Source organism: Nicotiana tomentosiformis, chromosome 4 (assembly GCF_000390325.3).
Source record: "Nicotiana tomentosiformis chromosome 4, ASM39032v3, whole genome shotgun sequence".
Lineage (NCBI taxonomy): Eukaryota > Viridiplantae > Streptophyta > Magnoliopsida > Solanales > Solanaceae > Nicotiana > Nicotiana tomentosiformis.
The window spans coordinates 44,680,260-44,707,862 of record NC_090815.1 but is presented as its reverse complement, the minus strand read 5'-3'; the positions used below and the strand labels follow the sequence as shown (position 1 = coordinate 44,707,862).

At 38.9% G+C, this 27,603-nt stretch overlaps 2 protein-coding genes across 2 annotated transcripts; both read right to left on the bottom strand.

Annotated features, from left to right (window-relative positions):
* Positions 1-14,435: 14,435 nt before the first annotated feature.
* LOC138909595 (uncharacterized) lies at positions 14,436-14,801 on the bottom strand. Its single transcript, XM_070200801.1, has one exon. The coding sequence runs from the start codon at positions 14,799-14,801 to the stop codon at positions 14,436-14,438; it is 366 nt and encodes a 121-aa protein (XP_070056902.1).
* Positions 14,802-15,030: 229 nt separating this feature from the next.
* LOC138909594 (uncharacterized) lies at positions 15,031-17,726 on the bottom strand. Its single transcript, XM_070200800.1, has 3 exons — positions 17,542-17,726; positions 16,192-16,576; positions 15,031-15,726 (listed from the first exon to the last, which is right to left on the bottom strand). The coding sequence occupies exons 1-3, from the start codon at positions 17,724-17,726 to the stop codon at positions 15,031-15,033; spliced, it is 1,266 nt and encodes a 421-aa protein (XP_070056901.1).
* Positions 17,727-27,603: the final 9,877 nt, after the last annotated feature.

The window sequence follows — 27,603 nt, the reverse complement described above, 5'->3', positions numbered from 1 at the left end:
ATGCTTAGGCCATATGTTATCATCGTTGGGACCCGCAGCGGTCTAGTACTTGTTGATTAACTGTTATTTGTTGTCTTGAACTCAGTCACAGTGCTACTTGCGAGTCATATCTCCGTTTCCTTTTGTTTTCTTGTTGACACTTGTTATTATCTATTTTGGTTGATTTGTATAATTTCTGAAAGCCCGAGAGGGCTGGAGAGGTTAGTGACTGAGATAGGGCCTGAGTGCTGAGCTGTGAACTATGTGAGGGTATATGGATCGGGTTACACGCCGCAACGAGCCTTATGGCTATTTATGGACTATGGATCGGGTTGCATGCCGCAACGAGGCTTATGGCTACTTATATGATTGGGTCGGGCTGCACGCCGCAGCGATATAGCGCTTGGGCTGAAAGGAGCCCCTCCGGAGTCTGCACCCCCCCAGTGAGTGCAGGTACCTCTTGAGTCTGAGTACTGAGGGATGAAAGCCGAGTGATTTGAGCTGTTGTAACGAGTTGAGTGACTGTTGCCCTGAGAGGCTGTACTTGCTTTTTCATTTGTTGATGCACTTAGTTGCTATCTGTCATTGTTGTGAAATTCCTGAAAGTTTCTATATATGGATTACCTGAACTTTAACTGTATAAAACTGATTTGACTTAAACTGTCAGATGTGAAAGTATGTCTATTCTTTGCTGGAATTGTTGAAAATGAACTGTAATTGTATAGCTCGTCACTACCTTCTCAGTTCCGTATTTATTTTTGTTACTTACTGAGTTGGTTGTACTGACGCTACGCCATGCACTTTGTTTGCAGATCCAGGTGTTCCCAATCGTAGCGGGTGTTGATATTTGAGCAGCTGATTTCGGAGACTATCGAGGTAGCTGCATGGCATTCGCAGGACTTGGCTCTCCTTCATTATCTTATTTGCATTTCAGTTCTTATTCCTTAGATGTTGTATTAGACTGCTCCTGGTATAGATGCTCATGTACTCTGTAACACCCCGATGTTGGGCTATGTTTCTTTTCCGCACTTATGCTATGAGTTTTACCCCGTTTTTATGTAAAACTCTGGTTACTTTAAATGTCTTGATTCATTTCTGTTAAATGTTGAAAGTGTTTGGAAACAACGGGTTAGGTTTTGGGTCGTGAGACTACATATATATAAGGATATGTAATTGACAACCTATCAAATGAAATATCTTCGAGTCTAGTTTCTAACGCTTCAAACTGTTCATTATTTGGACACTCCTACAAGAAGTTATGACCAAATTCCCAAAGGTTGGCTCTACAGTCAATTTCGCTACCGCAGAACGCTTCCACGGACCACATAAGCATCGCAAAGTGGAGCAGAGACGGGTAAATTTTGAAAAAACCATTCTGCTATCGCATAATTAATTCTGCTGCCTACGTAATCGATTCTGCTACCACATAATTGCACCACATAATTGACTTCGGGGGTCATTTTTGAAAATTTTCTTATCCGACCCTATTTTGAAATAAGGACTTTGGGGGTCATTTTTAAGGGTTTCATCTGATATTTTTAGAGAGAGTTGAGAGTATCTTAGAGAGATAAAGAGAAGACCTAGTCATTTGTTCATCAATTCTTGCTCAAGGCTTGAAAATTTCACAAGGATCTTGCTAGGGCTTTAAAGAGGTAAGAATTTCTTCCCCCAATTCTTCAATTTCGAGTTTGGAGTAAAAGATGGGTGATTGGGAGTATGATTCTTGGGTGTAAGAGTATTAATTATATATTCTTGTACCAATAATGTTTGTGGAATGATTAATGAGCTAAAATAAGTAAAGATTGGGTTGTGGAATGAAGGAAATCTTGTAGAAAAACCTTGTAGCCAAATTTGCACACCTAATGTTTGATAAAATGCTCAAATGAGCTGAGACCATGAATATCTTCCTAATTTGTGTTCAATTTTGTTATGTCTCAAAATAGATTGAAGTTGCTAGGATTTCCGGAACATTGTAGTTATTTAAGGAAAGCTCAAAATGAGGTATGTTGGCTAAACTACTCTTTTAGAAATGAATTTCATGATGTTCCCGTAAGTTTCAAGTATTGTTGGCTCAGATTTCTAATTCCCATGTTCCGAGTTGTTCCTAATAAATTCGATTATCCTGAGTAAGTAAAGTGTCGAAAGATGTATGTATTCAAAATGTGTTCCAATTACTCCTATCATATTATGTTATCCTTCGGGAGTGTGTCTAAGAATGATATATGTTATGGCTTTGAGTCGTGTTCCAAATGAAAGCTAGTATGCCAAATTATGAGAGGAAAACTCGATATGCTTAAGACTCTTAATTGCTCATATATGTACCTAAAGTCTTGATTGGAAATGCCTTGTTGTTGATAATCTATAAAGATGCTCCAAAAGTGAAAGAAGTGAGTTGAAAAAAAAAGTATGGCCACCGTGCCAAGAATGAAAGCTATACTTGTGGCTAGTGGTGCCAATGAAATGAGATGATGTGAGAAAGATTATGGAATGAACCTTGATTTAACTGTTCCAAAATTACTTCAAAAGTGGATTTTCCTAAAAGCTTATGTCCTCAAGTCATGTCCCAATGTGGTTGTTTTAACTAATGCTATGTTTTGTGAGTATTTTCAATGTGTTTTGCGTTCGTAAATATTCGTGAGTGGAAATTGTGTATTGCCCTTTTTTGGGAAAAGTATTTCAAGAATAAATTGTGTGTTACTTGTTTATGATTTTAACTTGCGCATCGATTGCCAATCAGTTTACTCCATTTCTTGGAAAGGAATCTATTGTGCTTAAATTCTTCATTTCTAATGAACTTAAAGTTATGATTTCCGGAATATTATATATGTTGATATTTATGATGATGATCCATGAAAGGAAAGAATGAAAGTGTGGAATATAAAATACGGCCATTGTGCCATGAATGAACAATCATGTGTATGGCCAAGAGAGCCAGTGAAATAATGATGTTGTAAGTGATTGAAAGTACCAATGAGGCTATATAAGGTATGAAAGTTTATGAGGTAAATTGCAATTTGTACTTCTTTTTTCTTTGTATGCAAATCAAAAATATTTTTGGAAGTATCGGTAGTCACCGAGGAAGGGTAGGTTGAAATAACCTAACCCCGAAACTACACGTGCCGGTGTAGGAGTGGATTGTGATCGTTCCTATTATTTGGGATGAGATTGATGTGATAAAATTATTCCCCTTAATTGGGATGAGATTGATTGATAGAAAAGGATGATGTCGATCCACACGGCATTGTGGTGAGATGACCTAGCCGATCGGGTCGTGATCGGACGTCATGCCGCACACATACTGGTGATTGTGCTGGAAATTGTAATAGAAACTATGATTGTGGTTGATGACTCAGATGAGACGGCCTAGCCGATCGGGTCGTGATCGGACTCTGTGCTAAAAGTACGGTGGTATTGGTATTGTGAACATTAGTATTGTGAACATTGGTATTGTGAACAGTGGTATTGTGAACAATGGTATATCGGTGCTAAAGATCTCCCAACCAAACATATATAATATTATCTTCGTATTTTGGAAATTATTATGTTTTAACTTAGACATTTGGATATCATTGATTTTTTATTGTTGTTCCATGGTTTTCCCTTTCTTATATTGACATTCTATTTGGAAAGTGGACAATTAACTTTACATACTAGTACTATTCCATTTGTACTAACGTCCCTTTTGCCGGGGGCGTTGCATCTTCAATGGATGCAAGTGGTTCATCAGCGGGCAACTTTGGTCCTCGTTAGCAGTTACTCCCTATTCAGCAGGTTTTGGTGAGCCCTACTCTATTCTGGGCCTGATATCATTTGATGATGTACTTTGTATTTTGAGGTATAGCCGGGGCCTTGTTGCTGGCATTTCCATATTACTCTTTTGTTGTACTTACAGACTCCGTAGATAGGTTGTGGGTGGTGTTTGATGTGGGGAATTGAACTAGAAATGTTGGTATTTGGCAAACATGTTTTTTTTAGTATATCTATAAACTTGTAATATTTTGAAAATAATGAAGTTACTAATGGAAATAAAATGGGAGTTGTTAATGAAATCTTTTCAATGTTTGATTAATGGAGTACATCTCCTCTTTATTCATGGATGAGTTTGGGTAGAAGGAATCTAATAGGCTTGCTCGGCCGGGTTCACTCGGTTGAGCGCCGGTCGCGCTCCCCGAATTCAAGGCATGACAAACTCGAGGTAAGTCTCCTCTCTAACCTTGTGAGGGGTAAACTACCCTCTGGGTGATATTTATTGTTATGTGCAACAAGTAGTGGGTGCTACATGCACACGAGGTGACGAGAGTCCGTACATAGCTAAAGCATGTTTGGGTAGACTTAGGACTTTATCATGTAATATTTGAATTGTTTGGACTCATTTTGCTAGCTTAATTAACTGAAATTTTAATAATAAATATATGTATACTAGTCCGAGCCTTATCCTTGAGTTGTTGGCTAGTTATTTGAGAAACGCTAAAGATTATATTCATTTTGTGCTCATGTACTGTATTGTAAGCACGTGTCTTGTAATTCGATAACGTTCTTACTTTCTTGTGGAGCAGGCCGAATGCCTTGGCAGTATAATAGATGCATCTATGGTTCATGCCGCTCGACCCTCGGTATTGTACATATTATTTTGGATCGGGCCGAACGACCTCGGCATAATCATGTGTTATATCGCTGGTAGTCTGAACACTCACGAGATTATCCTTCCACTGATGCCCGACATTTTACATGGTACTTCTTATCTGTTTGTTACCGGTACTTGATACATCTGAGTTGATGAGGTAGAATACAAGATTAAGAAATTCGTATTTTAAAAGAAATATTTGGAAGATTAAGTAACTTACAGATTTACCCCATTATGGTTGTGTGCTTCATATCTGCTTATTGTTTTATTATATTGCTTTGTTGGACCTTTAGTAAGTATCCATGTCGACCCCTCGTCACTACTTCTTCAGGGTTAGGCTAGATACTTACTGGGTATGCGTTGATTTACGTACTCATGTTGCTCTTCTGCACTAAATGTGCAGGATATGATAGGTTCATTTGGTTATCATCTTGGCGCGTAGGCGCACCTGTTGAGGAGCCTTTATGTGAGATGCATTCCAGGCTATGAATCGCAGTCCACCAACTCTCCATCATACTATTTATTTTATCCTGTCTTATTTACATTCTGGACAGATGTTGTATTATTATTGTACTCCTTAGAAAATGCTCATGCACTTGTGATACCGAGTTTTGGGGTTATACTAGTTGATGCTTACGGTTTCGTATATTATTGTCGCCTTTCATTTCTTTATTAAACTATAAATGTTGTACGTTCCCGTAGATTTAGAAGTGTAAATCTCCTTCCTTATTAAAATCTCTAATTTCAGAGGTAATAAAATGAGTAAATAAATTGGTAAATCACGGTTGGCTTGACTGACAACGGCGTTAGGCGCCATCATGACCTATAGTGGATTTTAGGTCATGACAATTAACTTAATATCTATTATAAAAACAGTAGTGAACACACAGGTATAGAGACAAGAACTACAAAAAGCTATGAAAAGTATCATTAAGGTGCAGGAGGAAGAATACCTTAAGACTGCACTACTAGTCTAGGGATCAGAATATGACCACAGGAAGGCCAAACATATTTATCAGGTCATCAATCAAACATCCAAGTGCAAAACTAAACTTCCACAAGCAGAAGACATCAACTAAACCCAGAGCAATATCTATTTTAACAGTATAAGCACATGTTGGGAATTTTCTTAAGTGGCAATAATAGATTTCAATTTGAAATTCTTGTATAACTCAGGTGGTTAGATTATTAAGGCAAATAAACTCAACATGTTCCTCTGAAACTGTTCAAATGCAGCACATAACAGCAGAAAACATGAGATTGCTTTAAGTGAAATACATGCAAATGCTTTAGCACCCATTCAGACCATCTTCTAGGTTATCCAAAATCCCTATAGGGTTTAATCTAACATACATTGAATATTTATAATGGACTTAATCAAACTCTCTAAAAGTGGCAACAGGCAATAAAAGTGTCTCAAACTTAGCAGCGTGATTTCTAACGTATCATGCTCTCAAACCATGTTCAAACATACTATTGAACCTTTACAACTAAGAGAATCCATTAAATATAGGGCAATGCATTCCCTTGAACTAAACACATAAGGATTATTGAGTTTCCTTGAATTCACAGATGATGACAACTAACCTACATTCCTGATTCCTATACGATTCATGTTGTAAAGTCATTAATGCAAGCAAAGTTCAACTTATTTCTATGAAGCAACTTTAAATGAAAAGTGTAGCATCTTAGGCAATAATCCTTCTGAATGAGCACGCAGGAAGTTTAGCAGTGAGACCAGGCAAACACATAATCATAAGAACTAACATAAGACATTTCAAACTCACAAACAATGATGTTTTCAAAGAATCGTAGAGTTATAGGACATATTTGAGAAGTAGATATCCTAACAACAAAACTGGTAAGTTAAACTATAACCTCAAACTTGCATTGTATCCTTGAATTTGTACAACTAATCATGGTTCCAACAGTGTAAAGGTAGACAGGTAAAGTGTATGGCATAGGTCAACAAGTGGGATAACATTATCAACCCCAGGATTGGGGTAATGCAGATATGGTAGACACAGGTTCTCAGCAAGACATCAAATAAGATTACAGGATGTTCATGGTGGCATAGTCTAAGCATGATGCGTCAAAAATGAGTCTCTCTTAAATAGAAGACAGAACAGGAAGTTCATGAACAAAAATGCATAAGTGCAGGAGCTAACAAAGATAACATACATACAGTGATGCCTCTAGAGATTATAAGATTATAAGATGTATCAGGCGAGTAGATAATATAATAACCATGAGTTTGTCACATGAGTATAGATTGTAATGACATAAGAACTCTTAACAGACATAGTTTTAGCAATAGATTATTTGGCCAAAGTAGACAAGTTAGAAGTGTGACATGAATACTATGATGAGAGTCACTATATTGTATCAGACATGAGCTCTTAACAAGATATCAAGAAGGTCTGAGACATAGTTCAATTAAGTTAACTATAACTACGAAAATACACATAGATTCATCAAAGACTATTAGCTAGTTATAGAGGTCTAGCAGGATTTAGAGCATTCACTATAGGAAGTATCTTTTTGAAGTCTATCAGTACAGAATAGTGAACACTAGCTTGATTACGAATTATCAGGGGATGATTAACTCAAACAGTAACAATAACATGTGAAAGAAAATCATAATGATTAATCACGAAGCTATTAATGTGTATCATAAATGAAGGTAATTATCAGATAGAACATTTTAAACAAACATAAAATAGCATAGATAATAAATAGAGGGGGAGGGTCACTATACATTGACCTTCTATGGAGCAGCAAACCAAACAAAGTCTTTTGTTTTGCCGTTGAGAATCCAAAAACTCGAGCGTGAACAAGCTAAGAAACTCAGAACCGGAGAGAAAAGAAAAGAGATCAGTGAGTAAGCTTTTAATTTTCTTAGATGTTGAATAGTATTCAATTGTATGTTAAGTTTGTTCTCTCTCTTCGTGAGAGAAATTAAAGCTCCAATTTATAGTGGCATTCAATGCCTAGGGTTTCAGCTGATTTGAATTTTTAGTGGAAGATGACAGTGGGGTTGATGACGATAGAGAGGGAGTAAAATTAGTGAAGAACAAAGGTAAAAGCACAAAATGATTTACCTGGGCACGAGGAGTGGCCGTTGAAAAAGAAAAACCATCTAACAAAATCCCAATGTCTAGAGGTCACTACATTTGACCTCTCGACAAAGAATAATAATTTAATAAAAAGTTTAATATGGGAAAAATAGTGACCATTGTAATCCAACGGTTAGGGTGAAATCTAGTAGGTGTTAAAAAATAAACGAAGAACGTATATTAAATGTAGATCGTCGATCAATTGGATTAACGGTCCATATGCATGTGCATTTCTTATGTGAGTGAGATGGGAGAGCTTACGTGGAGATTTTTGATTGGTTCGCACTAGTGGGGGAGGATTTCCAAAGTGAAAGGAGAGGGTTGGATCTGCACCGGGTCACAAGTGTGGGTTGAGCTAATGTTTGGGATGGAATTGATTTAATAACTGGCCACATCATGTTTAATTGGGTCTTTTGCAATTACAACCTTTTAAACTTTAAACCCCTTAAAATTAATTCAATTAAACTTAACTAATCCTAATTAAATATGATAAAAATATAATCATCAAATACTCTATAGATTACTATTATTAAAATACTTTATTTACTCAAATTATTAAGTTAGTTTTGAATTATTTAAATAGTAGGCTAGCCAATTAAAAATCAAGGATTAATTTGTTAAACCAATTATAAAGCATGCGTATCATAATATAGAAGTTATTTTAATAATTTCAAAATAATAAGGGTAATATATTTTATAATTATGTAATATCGAATTATTAATTTCAATACTATTAATCACTAATATTTATAAAATAGGCATTATTGATTAGAAAACATTTCAACATATTTTTTAAAAATTATTAAGTATAAATAAATTAATTTTAAAAGAGAGGGTCAAAATTGGTTGTCAACGGCTACTCCTCTTTGACCGGAGACGATAAAAGAGTTTTCGGGCAAAGAAATTGACCCAAGATCAATTTTGTCCCGACTTTAGGCATGTATTGTAGGAATGGAATAACGATTTGGGGAAGATTATGAGTTGTAGGGTTAAGGAAAGATTAAAGAACATTAAGAAAGATTGGGAAAAGTAGGGCCGTATTCTGGATTTGAATCGCCTACATACCTCGGGCGTAATGAGGATCAGGCCTCATGTAGTTCTGGAATGATGATTTAGAGAGGGTGGTGCTTACAGGTGTTGCCCTAGTATCATGTTATGACGATACTCCAAGACGAGAAGATCTCGGAATCCAGAATGACTTTGTAGATTGTAGCTTGATTATGAGACTTGAGAGATTCGATAATTTGGAGTTCTACTGATCAAATTTGAGCTGGAGTTTGGATCCTTGGACCGCTTATGGGTTTGTTGTCCCTCATAGCATTGTAGCTTGGTTTGCTGGTTAGAAGAAGTTCCATGTCGCGATGTTTGATCCTGCAAAGGAAAAATACACGCATACCCATGTGTCGTAATGCAGATATGTTAAGATATGATGTAAATAATGCAGGAATGATGATCCCTAGCTGCCGGCTAGCTATTATTTGGGATCATGGCGATGGGATATTTGAATCTGAGGTCTCCGAGCTCTGGAGCATTATTTGGGATGCTGGGGATAGGCCTTTGAATTTGACTTGATTGTTAGCCGTATTGTGTACCATTCCACAGCTGTCGGAGCATTAAGTCTCCACGTGATGGGAGAATCTCCACGCGATGGGAGTTGTTGACTTGAAATGTAAAATACCTCCGCATGATGGGAGTATCCCCACGCGACGGGAGTAGTTGACTTTGAATGTAAAAATATCTCTGCACAATAGAAGTGTATGACTTGAAATTTAAAGGCATGTAAGGTGCATAAATAATACATCAAAACATTCAAGATAAAACAAAAAAATAAATGAGCATGCCCAAGAGATTCTCTTGACTGCAAAACTAAATTGCAGCCATCGATCAGCGAAACGTATGGCGGAATTGGATGGTCTATCCTTTGATTAGAGAAGTCGACGATGAAATTTGAAACTATTTACTTGGAATCTCTCGTATGGCGAAGTGATGGTGCGATCTGTGCGAAGTGCTCCAGTTGGCGAAGTGAACAATTTGCTATATGCAGGGCTCCGGTTGACGAAACCAGTGGTTCAATATATATAGGGTGCTCCGATTGGTTGAGCACACGGTTTGCTATATACAAGGATCCGATTGGTGAGGTCGGTGGCTCGATATGTTTATGGTGATCTAATTGGTTGAGCAGGCGGTTTGCTATATATAGAGTACTCCGAATGTGTTGAACACTTGGTTCTTGGAATACCTGCAAGGAATTTGAAGTTAGTCCTTAACCATATGAGAAAGTGAATTGAGTAATGAAAGAGAGATGAGGGCCCATGAGATGGTAGCGGATCCGTCTTGTTCCTAATATGCCCAGTATTCTTCGATTCCCATTGGTCCTGCACTCAAAGAAAAAGTCTTAGTAGAGGGAGGGGCTGTTGGTTTGTGTTGATCACGGGCCTGGCCTTGCCCTGGATCTGGTGAGATTATTCCACGAAGTTTGGTAGGTGAAACGATAATTTTCTAGAAAACATTTTTAAAAATGTTCATTTTTATGGCAAGTGTTGTCGTTCTGGATTACGATATGTTTAGAAGTTCCCTCCGACACGAGCGTCATTTTCTGAAATGACTTTATCCCGTTGCTGATGATTCTGGAGATGCCCCTAATGACGTAGCTTCTTTTTGTCATGATCGCGTCCTAATCTAAACAAATGCATTACAAAGGTTTCCTAGGGTTCTGATCGAACCTTTTCAGGCTACCTACATATTCGAACAGAATCAAGTATGAACATAGTTTGAGGATAATATAATGATGAATGAATTATGAAGATGGCCTAGCATGACTCAAGCAGCCTACATATCCAAATAGAATCAGGTCAAAACGTAGTTCGATTATAATAAATGCAAAGTATAACGACCCAACCGGTCGTTTTGCTTTCTTGAACCACGTTCCCCTAAATAAGACTTCATGTACGTGCTTTTACTGTTTTATGACTTGCAGGGATAGTTAGTTCGGGATTTGGAAGGGTTCGGACTGAAATCAGAACACTTGGCTCCTTAAGTTGGCCTTAAAAGGATAAGTTTGACTTTGGTCAACATTTTGATTAAACGACCTCAGAATCAGGATTTGACGGTTCCAATAGGTTCGTATGATGATTTCGGACTTGGGCGTATGCTCGGGTCGGGTTTTGGATGACCAGGGAGTGTTTCGGCGCCTAATAGTGAAAGTTGGCATTTTGTGTGAATTTCATAAGTTTGGGTTGAAGTGAATCTTTACATTTTAGACGTCCATTTGGGATTCTGAGCCTGGGAATAGCTCTGTATGGTGATTCTGGACTTAAGGGCATGTCCGGAATTGGATTTGGAGGTCCGTAGATCGTTTTGGGATCATTTGGCAAAATAATAAAAATTTGAAGTTTTTGAAAAGTTTGACCGAGGGTGTACTTTTGATATCGGGTTCGTATTCTGGTTCCAGAAGTTGGAGTAGTTCCGTAATGTCATTTAAAACTTGCACGCAAAATTTGACGTCAATCCGAGTAGTGTAAGTACGTTTCGGCGCTTTGGGAGTAAATTGAAGAACTTAAAGTTCATATTTTTGATCCAATTAGTTTGGGGTGTGATTCTTAGTTTTAATATCGTTTGGGACGTTCCGAGGGTTCGAGTAGGTACGTCTTATGATTTCAAACTTGTCGGTATGTTCGGGCGGGGCCTCGGGAGCCCCAGGTATCGATCGGACGAGGCCCGGACCAAATTGAAACTTGGGAGCAACAACTGAAGTTCCCAGGTGCTGGTGTAATCGCACTTGTGCTTGGCCAGCCGCAGGTGCGAGCCAGGAGCCGAAGAAGCGAGCAAGCCAAGGCTGCCCAGGATCCGCATGAGCGAGGAGTTTGGTGCACCTGCGAACGCGCAGGTGCGATGACTATGACCGCAGAATCGTCTATGTCCGCAGGCGCGAAAGAGACGTCCGCAGCAGCGGTTGCGCAAGAGCGGCCCTGGCTCCGCAGGTGCGATGGGCGAGTGGCCAGGCCTGTTCCGCAAAAGCAAAGTTTTGACCGCAGAAGCGAAAGTCCCTCCGCAGGTGCGGAAACCGCTGAAGCCAAAATCCTCCATTTAATGCGGGACTTAGTCATTTTGGCTCATTTATTCCATTGTTGTGCGATTCTTGGAGCTCTTAGAGAGGGGATTTTCATCTAACACCTTGAGGTAAGTAATTCCTACTAAACATGAGTCAAATACATAACTTATGGGTAGGTTATAACATGTAAATTAGTGAAAATCATGGGTTTAGGAGAAAAACCTAAGTTTTTGATAAAAATTAGATTTAATCATGAAATTCATTATGGAATATGTAAAAATCATATATTTGAGTTCATGAGGTTAGGGGTAACAACTTTCTTCGAAAATTTTCGGAATTTGGGCATGTTGGCCAGGGGTGAATTTTAAGAATCTTACACTTAGGGTTGGGTAACCTCTTTAATAGTTGGAATACGAACTTTTGAGCATGTATTGATTAGTTTATATACCATTTGATTAGTTTTGGGTTGATTCGGCACCAATTGAGGGTGTGAGCTCATTCTTAGACCGGGAAGTAGGCCTTGAAATGAGGTAAGTCTCTTTTCTAACCTTGTAAGAGGGAATTAATCCCATAGGTGAACTTAATCATTATGTACTTCTATTTGTGGGGGCTACGTACGTACGAAGTGACGAGAATCCGTGCGTAGCTACTATTCATGCTTATGTCCGGGTAGATTTAGGCTTACACCATATTTTGTTGATATCATTGCTTGTTTATGCTTACTAATTGTTTGGATTAAAGCGGAGGTTGAGGATTACAATATTTTAAGGGTTCCTAGATGAATTTCTTATTTTGAAAAAAAAAAGAATTGAGAAATGTTATGATAACTTGAGAAAATCTATATTCAACCGCTTCGCAAATATATTCCGCGAGCGGGGTAAATTTTTACTACTCTCATGGGAGCGGGCCGTTCGCCTCGGCATGTTAATGGATGTATCTATGGTTTGGGCCATTCGACCCTCGGCAGTGCACAGTATATTTATATGTATATTTGGATCGGGTCATACGTCCTCGGCATAATTCGTGCGTAAAGATATTGGAACCCCTTTATATTTGATATTGTTCCATGGACTTGAAAGGTGAAAGGATTGGACGAGAGAAATGACTTGGTTCTTACTTGAAATGAAAGGATTGTTTACTTATTTTCCCGCTCTGGGTTCTATTATCATTTTATACATTATGTTTAACTAGAACTTCATACTATTATATTTTTGGCCCATAGTAAGTGTCGAAGTCGACCCCTCGTCACTACATCTTCGAGGTTAGACTAGATACTTACTGGGAACATGTTGTTTATGTACTCATGCTACACTTCTGCACTTGATATGCATGATCTGAGGCAGGTGCATCTGGTTATCAGTCTGGCATGCACGCTTGACTTCTGGTCCGAGACCCCACAGTGAGCTGCCTTTCCGAGCCGTTCAGCAATAGCTGTAGTCTCTCTTTTGATTTATTTTTGGTCTATTCTATTTCAGACAGTAGAGTAGAGATCTTTTGTATATTCTACTAGTAGCCCACACATTTGTGACACCAGATCTTGGTACACACTAGTAGACTTGTGATTTTGGTTTTATTTCTATGGCCATAAATACATTCATCTGCTTTCATTCTATTAGTTTAAATCTATTTCTTACTAAACCTATTAAATTAAGGAAAGTAAATTACTTGAAAAAAAACTTATTAAAATGGGAAAAACATTAGATTGTTCACTGTTAGCTTGCCTAGTAAAGGTGTTGGGTGCCATCACGGCCAAAGAGATGGAATTGGGTCGTGACACAAAGTGATAATGGATTGAAATGAAGTGGACAAGTCTGACTCAGATAGTCTACGTATCCAAATGGAATCAGGCTAAAATGTAGTTCAATTACATTAGATGAATGAATTTGGCATGGATTGCCTGCGTATTTCCGCCAAAGGAAATCAAGTCGTGGCGTAGTTCCGAATACATACAAAAAAGATATTTGGATTTTTTATTACAAAAGAGGGAAGGAAATAGGTAGAAACTGGACCCTACATGGGTTGCCTACATATACCCTTGTGGGAAGTCAGGTCGGGCGTAATTCTGTTACAACCAAACCCTAATTCTACTTTCTTCAGATGTAGTATCTCTTGATTGCGTCTGAGTTGATGGGCTTCGTGCAAACTCTGCCGTCCATTTCTGCTAAGATCAATGATCCTCCCGACAAAACTCAATGGACCACATAAGGACCTTGCCAGTTTGGTATGACTTTTCCCATGGCTTCTTCCTGATAGGGGAATATCTTCTTCAAAACTAACTGCCCTAATGTGAATTTTCGAGGTTTCACCTTTCTGTTGAATGCGTTAGCCATCCTATTTTGATACAGCTGACTATGACATACTACGTCCATTCTCTTTTCATCAATGAGAAAGTTGTTACTGCCTGACTTATATCCATTCTGTATCATTTAACTTGGCTTCTTGAATGACTCTTAAAGATAGTATCTCGACCTCTGTGGGTATCACAGCTTCAGTACCATATACCAACATGTATGGCGTTTCCTCAGCGGACGTTCTCATAGTAGTCCAGCAATCAAATAAAGCATATGATACCTTTTCGTGCCATTGTCTGTGATTGTCCACTATCTTTCGTAGAATCCTTTTGATGTTTTGGTTGGCTGCTTAGACTGTTCCATTTATTTGCGGACTATAGGCTGTGGAGCTGCGGGCGGATGATTTCGAACTTTTTGCAAATCTCCCTCATGATATCGCTATTGAGATTGGATGCATTGTCAGTGATGATTGACTCTAGGATCCCGAATTTGCAGACTATGTTATTACAGACAAAATCTGCCATCACTTTCTTCGTGACGGCCTTATATGTTGATGCTTTGACCCATTTGGTGATGTAGTCGATGGCTACTAGGATGAAATGATGTCTGTTTGATGCGACGGGTTCTACAGGTCCAATCACGTCCATGCACAAAGCGGCGAACAACCAAGGAGAACCCATTACATTCAGCTCATTAGGTGGAACCTGGATGAATCCCTGTGAATATGTCACTGGTGACATTTCTGCACGTAGTGGATACTATTACATTCCATGGTCATCCAAAAGTATCTGGCTCTTAAAATTTTCTTGGATAAAGTGAAACCATTTATATGAGGTCCGCACGTTCCTGCGTGCACTTCTTCCAGTAGTCTTGTTGCTTCGACGACATGTACACATCTTAACAGACCCAAGTCTGGGGTCCTCCTGTACAGGACTTCCCCGTTAAGGAAAAAGTGATTTGCTAGTCTTCTTAATGTCGTTTCTGACCACTAGTGGCATTCTCTGGGTATTCTCTTGCTTCAAGGAACCTTTTGATATCATAGTACCACATCTTACCGCATGGCTCTTCATCTACATGGAAACAATACGCATGTTGATCCCGAACCTCTATCTCAATGGGGTTGATGTAATTCTTGTGTGAATTCTGGATCATAAAGGACAAGGTTGCAAGAGCGTCATCAAACTCATTCTGAATTTTGGGAACATGTTTGAACTCGATCTTCATGAATTTCTTGCACAACTCATTCACGCAGTGCAGGTACCGAAGGATTTTGACCTTTTTGGTGGTCCATTCACCTTGAAATTGATGTTTTAATAAACCAGAATCTCTTATGATCAGAAGCTCCTTGATGTTCATGTCGACTGCCATTGTTAGCCGAAGGGTGCATGCTTCATATTTTGTTATATTATTTGTGCAAGGGAACCTTATCTTGGTTGAGGCTGGGTAGTGTTGTCCTGTTTTAGAAATTAGGACTGCCTCGATCCCTACACCTTTAAAATGTGTTGCTCCATTGAAAAACATTCTCCATCCTGGGTATGACTCTGCAATATCCTCCCCTGTGAATAACACTTCTTCATCTGGGAAGTATGTAGTGAGTGGCTTGTAATCCTTATCCACTGGGTTCTCTGCGAGATGATCGGCCAATGCTTTTCCTTTGATATCTTTCTGTGTTACGTACACAATATCAAACTCATTGTAAAAAATCTGCCATTTAGCCAACTTTCCTATAGGCGTCGGCTTTTGGAAAATGTACTTAAGCGAGTCGAGTTAGGATTTCAGATGTGTAGTGTATGATGTCATGTAGTGCCCTAACTTCTGAGTGATCCATGTCAAAGTTTAACATGTCCGTTCTAACAAAGTGTATTTGGCCTCATACGGCATAAACTTCTTGCTCAGGTAATAGATAGCTTGCTCTTTCCTTCCAGTCTCATCATGTTGTCCCAACACGAATATAGACGTGTTATCTAGGACAGACAAGTATAGTAACAACGGCTTCGCGGGTTCGGGAGGAACTAACACTGGTGGATTTGATAAATATTCCTTAATCCTGTCAAAAGCTTTCTAACATTCTCTTGTCCATTTTGTAGCGGCATCCTTTTTTAACAACTTGAAAATAGACTCGCAGATTACCGTTGACTGAGCTATGAACTTGCTGATGTAGTTTAATCTACCGAGGAAACTCATCACGTCTTTCTTACTCTTAGGTGGTGGAAAATCTTCAATGGACTTGATCTTTGAAGGATCCAACTCTATCCCTTTCCTGCTAACGATAAAACCTAATAGTTTTCTGGCGGGGACTCCGAATACATATTTTGCAGGGTTCAACTTCAAACTGTACCTCCACAAATGTTTAAAGAACTTCTTCAAGTCTCTCAAATGATCTGCACTTCTACGAGACTTGATTATGACATCATCCACATATACCTCTATTTCCTTGTGGAGCATGTCATGAAAGAGGGTCGCCATGGCCCTCATATAGGTAGCACCGACTTTCTTGAGACCAAATGGCATGACCCTGTATCAATAAACTCCTCATGGCGTAGTGAACGTCATATTCTCCGCATCTTCTTCATGCATCAGGATCTGGTGGTACCCGCCAAAACAATCCACGAACTACTGCAACTTATGTTTCGCGCAATTTTTGATAAAGATATTGATGTTTGGTAGAGGAAAATCATCATTTGGACTAGCCTTATTGAGATCTCAATATTCCATACATATCCTAATCTTCAAATCCTTCTTTGGTACAGGTACGAAGTTTTCCAACCATGTAGGATAATTGGTGACTCTCACTACATTTGCCTCTATCTGCTTGGTGACTTCTTCTTTTATCCTCAAACTCAAATCTGGCTTGAATTTTCTGGGTTTTTACTTGACTAGCGGTCTGGCAGGATTAGTGGGTAGCTGGTGTGAGACAATGTTGATGCATAATCCAGGCATATCGTCATATGACTAAACGAACACATCGATGTATTGTCAGAGGAGCTCTACCAAATCCTCTTTCTGTTCTGCCTCTAGATGGATGCTGATTCGAGTTTCTTTAACTCATTTTTCATTTCCTAAGTTGATTACTTTTGTTTCTTCAAGGTTGGGGTTATTCTGGCTTTTGAACTACTTGATCTCTTATGGGAGGATCTCAGGCACCATGCTCTCATCGTACTCTTCGTAGTCTCGATTGTTTTGATTGAGGGTTTCGTTACATGTCATAATCAAGGAATGTGAGTTTTTATCGATTTGATAACTGAAAAGAAAAACTAAGTATAAATTAGAACTAAAAAATGAATTTGCAATGATATCAAGAAAAGTTCTTTTTATTTCATCAAAAGGGGAACGTCTAAGTGTTCAAGGAGGCAATTGACAAAAAAGTACAGGCACGGTTCAGGCCTCAATTGACCATGCATTTTCTTTTTTAAAATCACTATAATTCCATACTATCAAGACTCCCGGCAAACTAGAGACGAACCGGCGGTCCAATTCTACAAAGCCTCTCCTGGTTCGGCATCCTGAATGGTCAATGTCTTGATATCAGCTTCGTCGCAACATTTCTCGATCATAGTCACAAACAATCTTCCCATTCCATCAACAATGTCATGCTCTGGTGCTGAGCCCTGAGCCGGACCCGGAACACACTCTGGTACAAAGGCCTTCTTCCCAAGGTTACCCATATAAGTCTTAATAGTTGTAGGTTAATATCCTAAGCCAGCGGTACCCTTCTGCCATTTTGGCTCAATCGGTTCTATTATCCCATCAGATCGAGCTCCCAACTCGGTCCCCGGTCGGTACCCATACTTCATCATCTCTCTCATTGCCATCTTTGATCTGTACGATGGCTGCATTCCATGATTCTGCTCGTTCTTCTCCATCTATGTGGCCTGCATAATCTCGACCGCATGAAAGGTGACCCCGTTCAATCCTTCTATAAAAGGGACTGCATTCACCAAATAAGCTGATCGGCTCCATTCTCCATGAATTAAAATCGTTTGGCAATCCCACTCAAACTTCATACACAGATAGCGGGTGGATGGTACTGCCCATGCTATATGTATCCAGGGCCTTCCCGGCAAATAGGAAGACGAAATGTCCATCACTTGAAATAATATCGAGAACTCAACTGGTCCAATCTATAAGGCTAAGTAGATCTATCTGATGACATCCTTCTGTAACCCATCGAAAGCCCTTACTCTCACATGTCTTTCCTTCACCTCCCTCATATGAATACCCAATTCTCGTAGAGTAGAGAACGGACAAATGTTCACTCCGGATCCTCCATCGATGAGCACTCGAGATATAACTTTATCCCCAACTTGACTGTGATGTGCAGAACGTTGTTATAATCCATACCCTCTACAAGGAGTTCATCCCTCCGAAAGGAAATCATGTTTGCTTTGTCCATTTTTCCAATGGTTGTTGCTAATGCCTCGTAGGTAGTATTTATTGGCACACTTACTCCACTTAACACCTTTACCAAGGCATCCCTATGTATGTTGGAGCTCATCAGTAGATCCATGATCGATATGTGTGCATGGGTCTTTCTTAACTATTCCTCCACAAAATATTTTTCGACTGGCATCTTCCTCCAAAATTTTGCTATCTCAGTATCCGTTATGTTTCTTCTTTAATTATGTTCTCTACTTATATTTCCTCAATTTATCTCCTCTAGAGTGTAACACCTTCCTGACCTGGTCATCCTATGAGCAGCTATAGAGTCTTTCATTTTACCCTTTTCTTTTTGCTGGTACGCCCATGGCAGTGTCTTGTACTCTCAACTTTCCTCATTTCTGATGGCGGTGGTGGACCGTTGTTGGTATTTTTGGACCATCACCGGTGGTTTCAACTGTATAGTAATCAATGGAGTCTTTCGGGGTGGAACTCTTACAGCCTCGGCATTCCTAATTATGACGATGGTCCCCTTCAGATCATAATCTTCGTCCAATGTAATCATGTTAGCTCCTTGATTTCTATGGTTCAGCAGTGGGTTACGATTCACATTCGGTAGAGTCGAAGTATATTAGATGGCCCCACTCTTGATTAGCAGTTCAATCTCATTTTTCAGCCTAAAGCAATTCTCAGTATCGTGCCTAGGAACACCTGAATGGTAGGCACAATGCTTGGTTGCATCAAAGTATTTGGAAGATTGGTCAAGAATTCTCCCTTCCACCGGGTATACCAAACCGGCTCTCTTAAGCCTTTCAAACAACTAGGCTAAGGAGTCATCAGTTAGGGATAGTTCCTGGGATTTCTTTATTCAAAATTTGGGTATACGTGTGGTGCACAGGCGGGTCTATTTAGATGGGTGGTGGTTTGGACTGGATCATATGGTCATGGTGGGTTTGGATTTATATAGGTGCGAGGTGGGTTGTATTAAGGTTGGGCGTTATAGTATTGTTGTGTGATATATACTAGAGCGTAGGTGGGTTGGTGTGAAGGATGGGTATTCATGGGGTAATAGTTGTTTCTGCGAGGTAGACTGGACTGATAGTAGGGAATAATTATTGATACTTCTTCCTTCTTCTTTTTCCCACTGCTTATAGAACCAGATTGAATTGCCTTGCTGGCAACTTACAGTGCGGCCATAGATTGTATCTTGCCTAATTTGATTCCTTCTTCCAAAAAGTCTCCCATCTTAACCAGCTCGGGAAATTTCTAACCCATCATACCCATCATCTTTTCAAAGTAAATTCCCTCCTGGGTCCTGATGAAGTACTTGGTTAGCTCATTATCGTCTAGTGGGGGATGGGTCCTGGCAGCCTCTGACCTCCAGTGGCGGGCATACTTCTGAAATGACTCTGATGGTTTCTTCTGCAAATTCACTAAGGCGAACCTATCTGGAGTGATCTCGGTATTAAATCGGAAATGGTTCATGAAATCCTACATCATGTTTTGCCTCTCTCCGATTTTTGGGGTCCTCCCAAGTGTACCAAGTGAGCACTTCTCATGTCAAACTCCTTATAAATAACTTCATTCTCAGCTTCTCATTTCTTCCTACCCCGACCAGCTTGTCGCAGTAGATTCTCAAATGTGCGTGGGGATCACCCATTTCATGAAAGATGTCGAACTTCAGAGGCTTATACCCTACGAGCATGTCATATCAAAATGTATACACACGTCTTCATAATCTAGGCTCTCGCACCCTCGAGCAACCTAGAGATTCTTCATTTTCTTTTTCAACACTCGCAACTGCTCTGACAATAATTCTTCTTCCTTGTACTTTGCTTCTCTCTCCATTTCAGCATATTGATCAATATCGTATGGCACTCTGACTCTGACGGGCGCTATAAAGGCAGGCTCTCAAGTGGCATATACAGGAGGAACATACCGCTCATATGTAGCGGTGTATGCTGCAAGTACGTGCTAGGTCTTATTGTTGGCAAAAGTGATGTCGTCACGAGGAGAGGTGTGAATTGAGTTAGTTGTGACTGGTGGGTTTTGCAGTGTCTGGACGTGATTCAAGATATAAGGGGTATGTATAGGATGATTTGACAGATTTGCGGGGGTTACTGGTGGTACAACCTGGGTTGTGGGATTTGTAGTGACTGTGGTTGGGGTACTATTTGTTTGTCGGGTGGTTGAAGGGAAGTGATCTGGGATTGAGCCTAATGAAGGGAAGCGGGGTGGTTGCAGAAGTGTCATCATGGCCAAATGCGCCAGCTACCGAATATGTTGTATTTCTTCTCTTAGTGACTCCATTTCCTGTTCCATTTTGTCAACATGCGCATTATTTCGAGTATCATTCATTTTCCCAGATTGCTCTGGGTTGTCGGCTATTACTAGAGCATTTTCGGTCGGGTCGTTGGTAGCAGACATCTTTCCTTTGATCTCACATTGTATGGTGGTTCCACCAGTTTTACATATCAACATAAACCAACCTCTGCTTTTTGGGGGATAATAATAAAGTAATGCGAAAAATAAAAAGAAAAAAAGAGTAGAAGTTAGTTTCAGCAAATTGCACAAATATAAGCACACAGAGCAGTTAGTGCAAATTTTAGATAAGCGTGTTTCCTAAGATGAGTAGGGACCTCTCTTTGCCGGAGGTAGGCCTATGTCGCAAATGTTTGATGAACAATCAAATTTTGACACGTTTAGATCTTGAGCAAATTTTGACTTTTCATTGATAGACTTTGGATTACAATCAGTGGGAGCGATGGTTACAGCAATGTCTTCCCGTATCCACAATATTACATGGAATTACAGACTTGCCCTTAGGGAATTAAGAAAAAGGAACAAGATAAAGGGTGCAAGATATAGGAAAATCAACAAGCTTCTAATAATCATCCCTGGAGTCACCACCCAAGCTTTCTTCTTCAGGCTCCTCCTCAGGGACCTCTTCAAATTCTTTTTCCTCTTCATCATTGTTGTATTCAAGCTCTTCTTCAGGATCCTCTTTCGGCTTTGTTTGTGATTCAATATGTATGTACTCAATCACTCGATCATCATCCTCTAGAGGTGGCAGCATGTGGTCGACCGACCCTGGGACCACTTGCCGATGCATGGTCGTGGTAACAAGATAATGAGACAAAATCTCATGATATATTTACAGAGTTGCTTCTGAATCTTCTAATCCGGCCAATCCTTCTTTGCTCGGTCAAGCCAACTCATCCTCATCATTGATCCACACGAAGTATTCAAGAGTGCACCACAAATTCTGACTCATTGGCATCATGATCAAGTCATTCCATTCATCTTGCAGCCTCCTCGCCCTTGGGATCAAGATTTGTCTGTTGTAGTCATCTTTATATAGAGTTTTCCTTGACCAGAGAGGTATATCTTGGATCAGACCAAACTGCCTTAGAAGCCGCAGAGGCACATGCGACTGAATACCTTCAAGTCTCACTAGCTCGATGAAGTATTTTTTGGGGTTCCTTAGAATTGCTCCGCCACTTAACCAAAAAGGCTTTTAGTTCACCCATTCTCCACTTAGATGGGTCAGCATATATCTCCACTCTTCTTGCCCGTGCGATAAGACCCAGTGCATCATCCTCTCGTTGTGACTGCTGATTATGTTGTTGATACCCACAAAATAGTCGACGGTCGCCTCCCTTTGAAAGAAGTGTTATGTGGCCCATATCTGGAGTAATAGGTTGCAGCCTTTGAAAAAGTCATATCCCATGCTGACAGTGCTCGAAATATCTCTGTTAATATCATGGGGACCAGGGTGACTTGGAGATTGCCCCGAAATGTTGCCAAGACTAGGGGAAACAAGTTGATATTGAATCGTCCTTTCCTTTGCGTGAAGACCAGCAATCCCAACAATGACATAGAGAAGGTTAAGGGATGGAGACACTCCCAGGTCACTTGATCGCATCGAAACTCGTCCATATGCCACTCATAACTTTCTAAGTGTCCGAACCTGTTGAACAGCTGATCCAAACTCACCCACCCATCTTTAATATTTCTCAGGTTCCTGTTCTTTGTCAGACCCAATGCATGAAGAAACCTATGGGCGGGCATGACAACATGCACTATTGTCTTTCTCCTGTCAAATGTCAACTCCATGAAGTTAGTGACTTCCTCCAATGGTTGTGCCAATTCACATTTGATGAACTTGAAAACCGCTTTGGCTCGATCCTAGAATTCTATCAACAGTCAGGTAAGGACTTTGTCGGCCCGGATGTTCATCAAAGCGGTCGGTGCTCCCAAGTGTGTTCTGATCTCATCTCCATGATCCCGGTGAATGTTTCTCCACCATTGCTTTAGCTTTTGTGGTGCACCCATGATAGTATATATAAAGCAGTAACAGATAGTTGGGATAACAGTAATAGTATTAAAACAGGCAAATAAGTACATGCTAAACAAGTAAGACAAGTAAGCACATATTCGCAAAGTTAAGAATATTTAAAGCAGTACAAAAACAAACATCCCTAAATTCTAAGCCTGCTAATGTCAGAAACTAAGTGTAAAATCCCCAACAGAGTCGCCATATTGTTCCATCCTATTTTGCATAAGTCAAAATAAGATTCAACTAGTGGTTTTCCTGTTGTTGATAAAAAAGAGTCGCCCACCTAATATTTAAAGGTACACTAGGGTACCTATTTATTTATTAGATTATTATCATGTTGGTCTGCTAACTGGTGAGATTTGGGCAAGGGTTCTTATTCTTCTAAATGGAAGGTGTTAGGAACCCTCTAGAATCTACCTGAGGTAGCTCCATAGAACTTAGACTTCCTTTACGGAAGTGGATGTCTATAGTCTGCTTAGTTTAGTGCTTAAGGTTCGTGGTCTATTTTTAATCTTATTTTAAAAGTCTACTTATTTTGAAGAAGAGATTGTATATATACTTTGAAAAGAGAGTGTATGTCTCATTGGATTTTGTGAAAAGAGGGTCTTTGGAGACATTCATATCCACAAAAGGTTTGTAAAATGTGATTGTATTTTTAGATTTTGTTTTTAAAAAAGTGGCTATCTATGTGAGTTAGTAAAATAGACATGTCATGAAAATACCTCAAGATTAGTTCGAAAATGAATTTTTTTCTTTTAAAAAACTTGTTAGCCGCAAACTACCAATCATGTTTGGTCTGATTTGTTGAAAGATCCATTTTGGAAATGATCTGTTCTGTTCCATTTTCAAAGATGAGAGTCGTAAAATCTACTTAAAGACTTTGAAAGAGTTAGTGATAAATAAAGAATGAGACCCTTTTGTTAATCACCAGTAAATGATTGAAATACTCTAATGAATATAGTAGGTAAATTCAAGTTCTTCTTTATTTTACCTATGCGCTTGGTTTTGCCTTGATTCATAGAAATGATTAAAGAATAAGCAAAGTATACAACAACAGTGTTAGTATCGTAACATGTACAGAGATTAAATGATAAGTTCAATTTTATTCTAAAAAAATAAGAGAGGAAAGAGACTGGACTTAAAATTGGGCCAAAGGGAGGGCAGGCCCAGCAGGCTTCGAAACGCGGCAACAATAGACTTTAGCAATGTAGATTCTAGGCTAAAACATGGGCTTGAGTCCTAAAGAACTCAGTCGACCCAAATCCGAATATGCATGCAAAGACATAAAGAGAAATATTAGTGGATACTGTGAGGATGATAACTGCCCCTTATTTGTATTAATCCTAAAGGGATTAATGAAGGTCAATGATTAAGAGCGTAAGACAAGACTTTACTCATGAACAAGGTACCCCTTGGAATCCCTGGCACATCAGAGTTCACAAGAGTCGCAAGGATCCCGAGCAGTGCTTATGTCAGGGAAGGGCACCATAATCATAAACCAAATCTCACCCCAAATACCCTTAGTCATTCACACTCATTCTTCCTTAAAGGTACAGATATAAATAGGGTATTCACTTAATAACTATTATAAAAACAGTAGTGAACACAGAGGTATAGATACAATAACTACAAAAGCTATGAAAAATATCATCAAGATGCAGGAGCAAGAACACCTTAAGACTGCACTACTACTCTTGGGATCAGAATATGAACACAGGGAGGCCAGACATACTTATTAGGTCATCAATCAAACGTCCAAGTGCAAAACTAAACCTCCACAAGCAGAAGACATCAACTAAACCCAAAGCAGTATCCATTTTAACAGTATAAGCATGTGTTGGGAATTTCCTTAAGTGGAAATAATGCATTTCTATTCCAGATTCTTATATAAATTAGGTGGTTAGTTATTAAGGCAAATAAACTCAACTTATTCCTTTGAAACCGTTCGAATGTAGTACATAACAACAGAAAAGATGAAATTGCTTCAAGTGAAATACATGCAAATGCTTTAACAACCATTCAAACCATCTTCTAGGCAATCCAAAATACCTATATGGTTGAATCTTACATACATTGAATATTTATATTAACCGACTTAATCAAACTCTCTAGAGGTGGCAATAGACAATAAAAGAATCTCTCAAACTTATTAGCATGATTTCTAACCTATCATGTTCTCAAACCATGTTCAGACATACTATTGAACCTTTACAACTAAGAGAATCCATTAAATATAGAGCAATGCATTCCCTTGAACCAAACACAGAAAGATTATTGAATTTCCTTGAATTCACAGATAATGACAACTAACCTACATTCCTGACTCCTATTCGATTCATGTTGTAAAGTCATTAATGCAGGCAAAGTTCAACTTATTCCTATGAAACAACTTTAAATGAAAAGTGTAGCATCTTAGGCAAGAATCCTTCTGAAGGAATACACAGGAAGTTCATCAGTGTGACCAAGAAAAGACATAATCATAAGAACTAATAAAATACATTTCGAACTCACACACAGTGATGTTTTCAAAGAATCACAGAGTTACATAACATATTTAAGGAGTAGATATCCTAACAACAAAACTGGTAAGTTAAACTATAATATCAAACTTGCAATGTATCCTTGAATGTGCACAATTAATCATGTTTCCAACATTGTAATGGTCGACAGGTAAAGTGTATGGCATGGGTCAATAAGTGGGATAACATTATCAACCCCAGGATTGGGGTAATGCAAATACGGTAGACATAGGTTCTCATCAAGAGATCAAATAAGCTTAGGTTATAGTTCTAATAAAGCTAGCTAAGCGTGGTGGCATAGTCTAAGCATGATGCCTCAAACATGAGTCTCTCTTAAATAGAAGACAAAACAGGAAATTCATGAACAAAAATGCATAAATACAGGAGCTAACAAAGGCAACATACATACAGTGATGCCTATAGAGATTATAAGATTAAAAGATGTATCAGGTGAGTAGATATATAATAGCCATGAGTCAAGATTGTATTGACATAAGAACTCTTAACAGACATAGTTACAGCCATAGATTATTTGGCCAAAGCAGACAAGTTAGAAGTGTGACATGAATACTATGGTGAGAGTCACTATATTGTATTAGACATGAGCTCTTAACAAGATATCAGGAGGGTCTGAGACATAGTTCAATTAAGTTAACTATAACTATGAAAATACACATAGAATCGTCAAAGACTTTAGGCTAGTTATAGAGGTCTAGTAGGATTTAGAGCATTCATTATATGAAGTATCTATTTGAAGTCTATCAGTACAGAATAGACAACACTGGATTGATTACGAATTATCAGGGGATGATTAACTCAAGTAGTAATAATAAAATGTGAAAGCAAAGCATAATGATTAATCATAAAGCTATTAATGTGTATCATAAACGAAGGTAATTATCAGATAGAATATTTTAAACAAACACAAAATAGCATAGATAATGATAGAGAGAGGGAGGGTTGATGCGTGGTGATTTTACCATTTATTTTAGTCTTTTTTCTTTAGTTTTTGTGTCCTTTAATTATAAAATGAGGTGATTTATGGTATGCATTGCTAGATTTTCAGGTATAATGAGTCTTGAAGAGAATTGAGACCAAATGGAGTAGAATTGAGCAAAAATAGTTGAACAATTGTAAAACCGCTCCCAGTGATCTCGCACCTGCGTGAGAATTACCGTTTCAGCGGACTCGCATCTGCAAGTAGAACACTGCATCTACAGAATATCCAAGCTTCACTGGGATCGTATCTGCGCTGGGCCATCCGCATCTGCGGAAGCGCTTCTGCGGAATAAGTCGGCTCCTGCGTATGCGCTTCTGTGGAGATTCAAACATCTACTCAATATTGCATCTGCGTGCAAAATTCCGCATATGCGGATCCGCATCTGGGTTGATCCTTCCGCAGGTGCGGGCAATGGCCTTCAGCTCTGGACAGACTTGGCATTTCACTTTCACTATCCCAAACCTTTTAATACACAACCTAGTTTATTGGAAAGATATCTTTGGCATATCTTTGGGATATCTTTGGCCAGTCTCTGCACATTTTTAGCATCTCTTAAGAGAGAACACAAGTTTTGGAAGCTAGGTTTCTTGCACACACACTTGGGTCATGAAGATTTGAAGCTTTTGGTTGAGCATTTCTTACCCATTTATGTTCATTTCTTCATTTCCTTTCTTTGTATTGAATATCTAAGTGTGTAGTATTTTTTCCAATACTTGAATCTTGTTTATGAGAATATTCATATTTAAAGTGTGGATTAAATATCTTTTTGTGCTTATGTATTGAACGATTTTTATTTATTATGAAGTGAGTTATTGTTTCTTTAATTATTCTTGTTCTTTAATGTTTCCAAAGGGATTAGCTAACCGTAGGACTCGCCCATTTACTTCTAATTGATTTTGGAAAAAGATAATTTGGGGTTGGGAAAGATTAATTAACAAGAACTTGAGGTGTTGACCCTCACTTTATAGATTCTACCTAGGAATAGGATTGAACTACTTGTAGCCATATTCGGGTGTGCTTAATCTCTTGATTGTTTTAGGGATAATTCAATTAGGAAGTCTTGTTAGTCTTCGGAAGAAGCTAATATAGAATTATTACCCGAGGCTAATTAACACAAACTCGCTCATATTTGTTAAATCGTGAAATACATTGGATCGTTACTTGAGTGTAATTCCCAATGCATCCATGCTTGTGGACATTGATCATTTTACTTGCTTTCTAGGTTAGTTTACAGTTTTTGCAATTAGTTTTTAAATATTTTCTCAAAACCTTTGTAAGTGTTTGGCTTAGCATAATAAGTGATAATT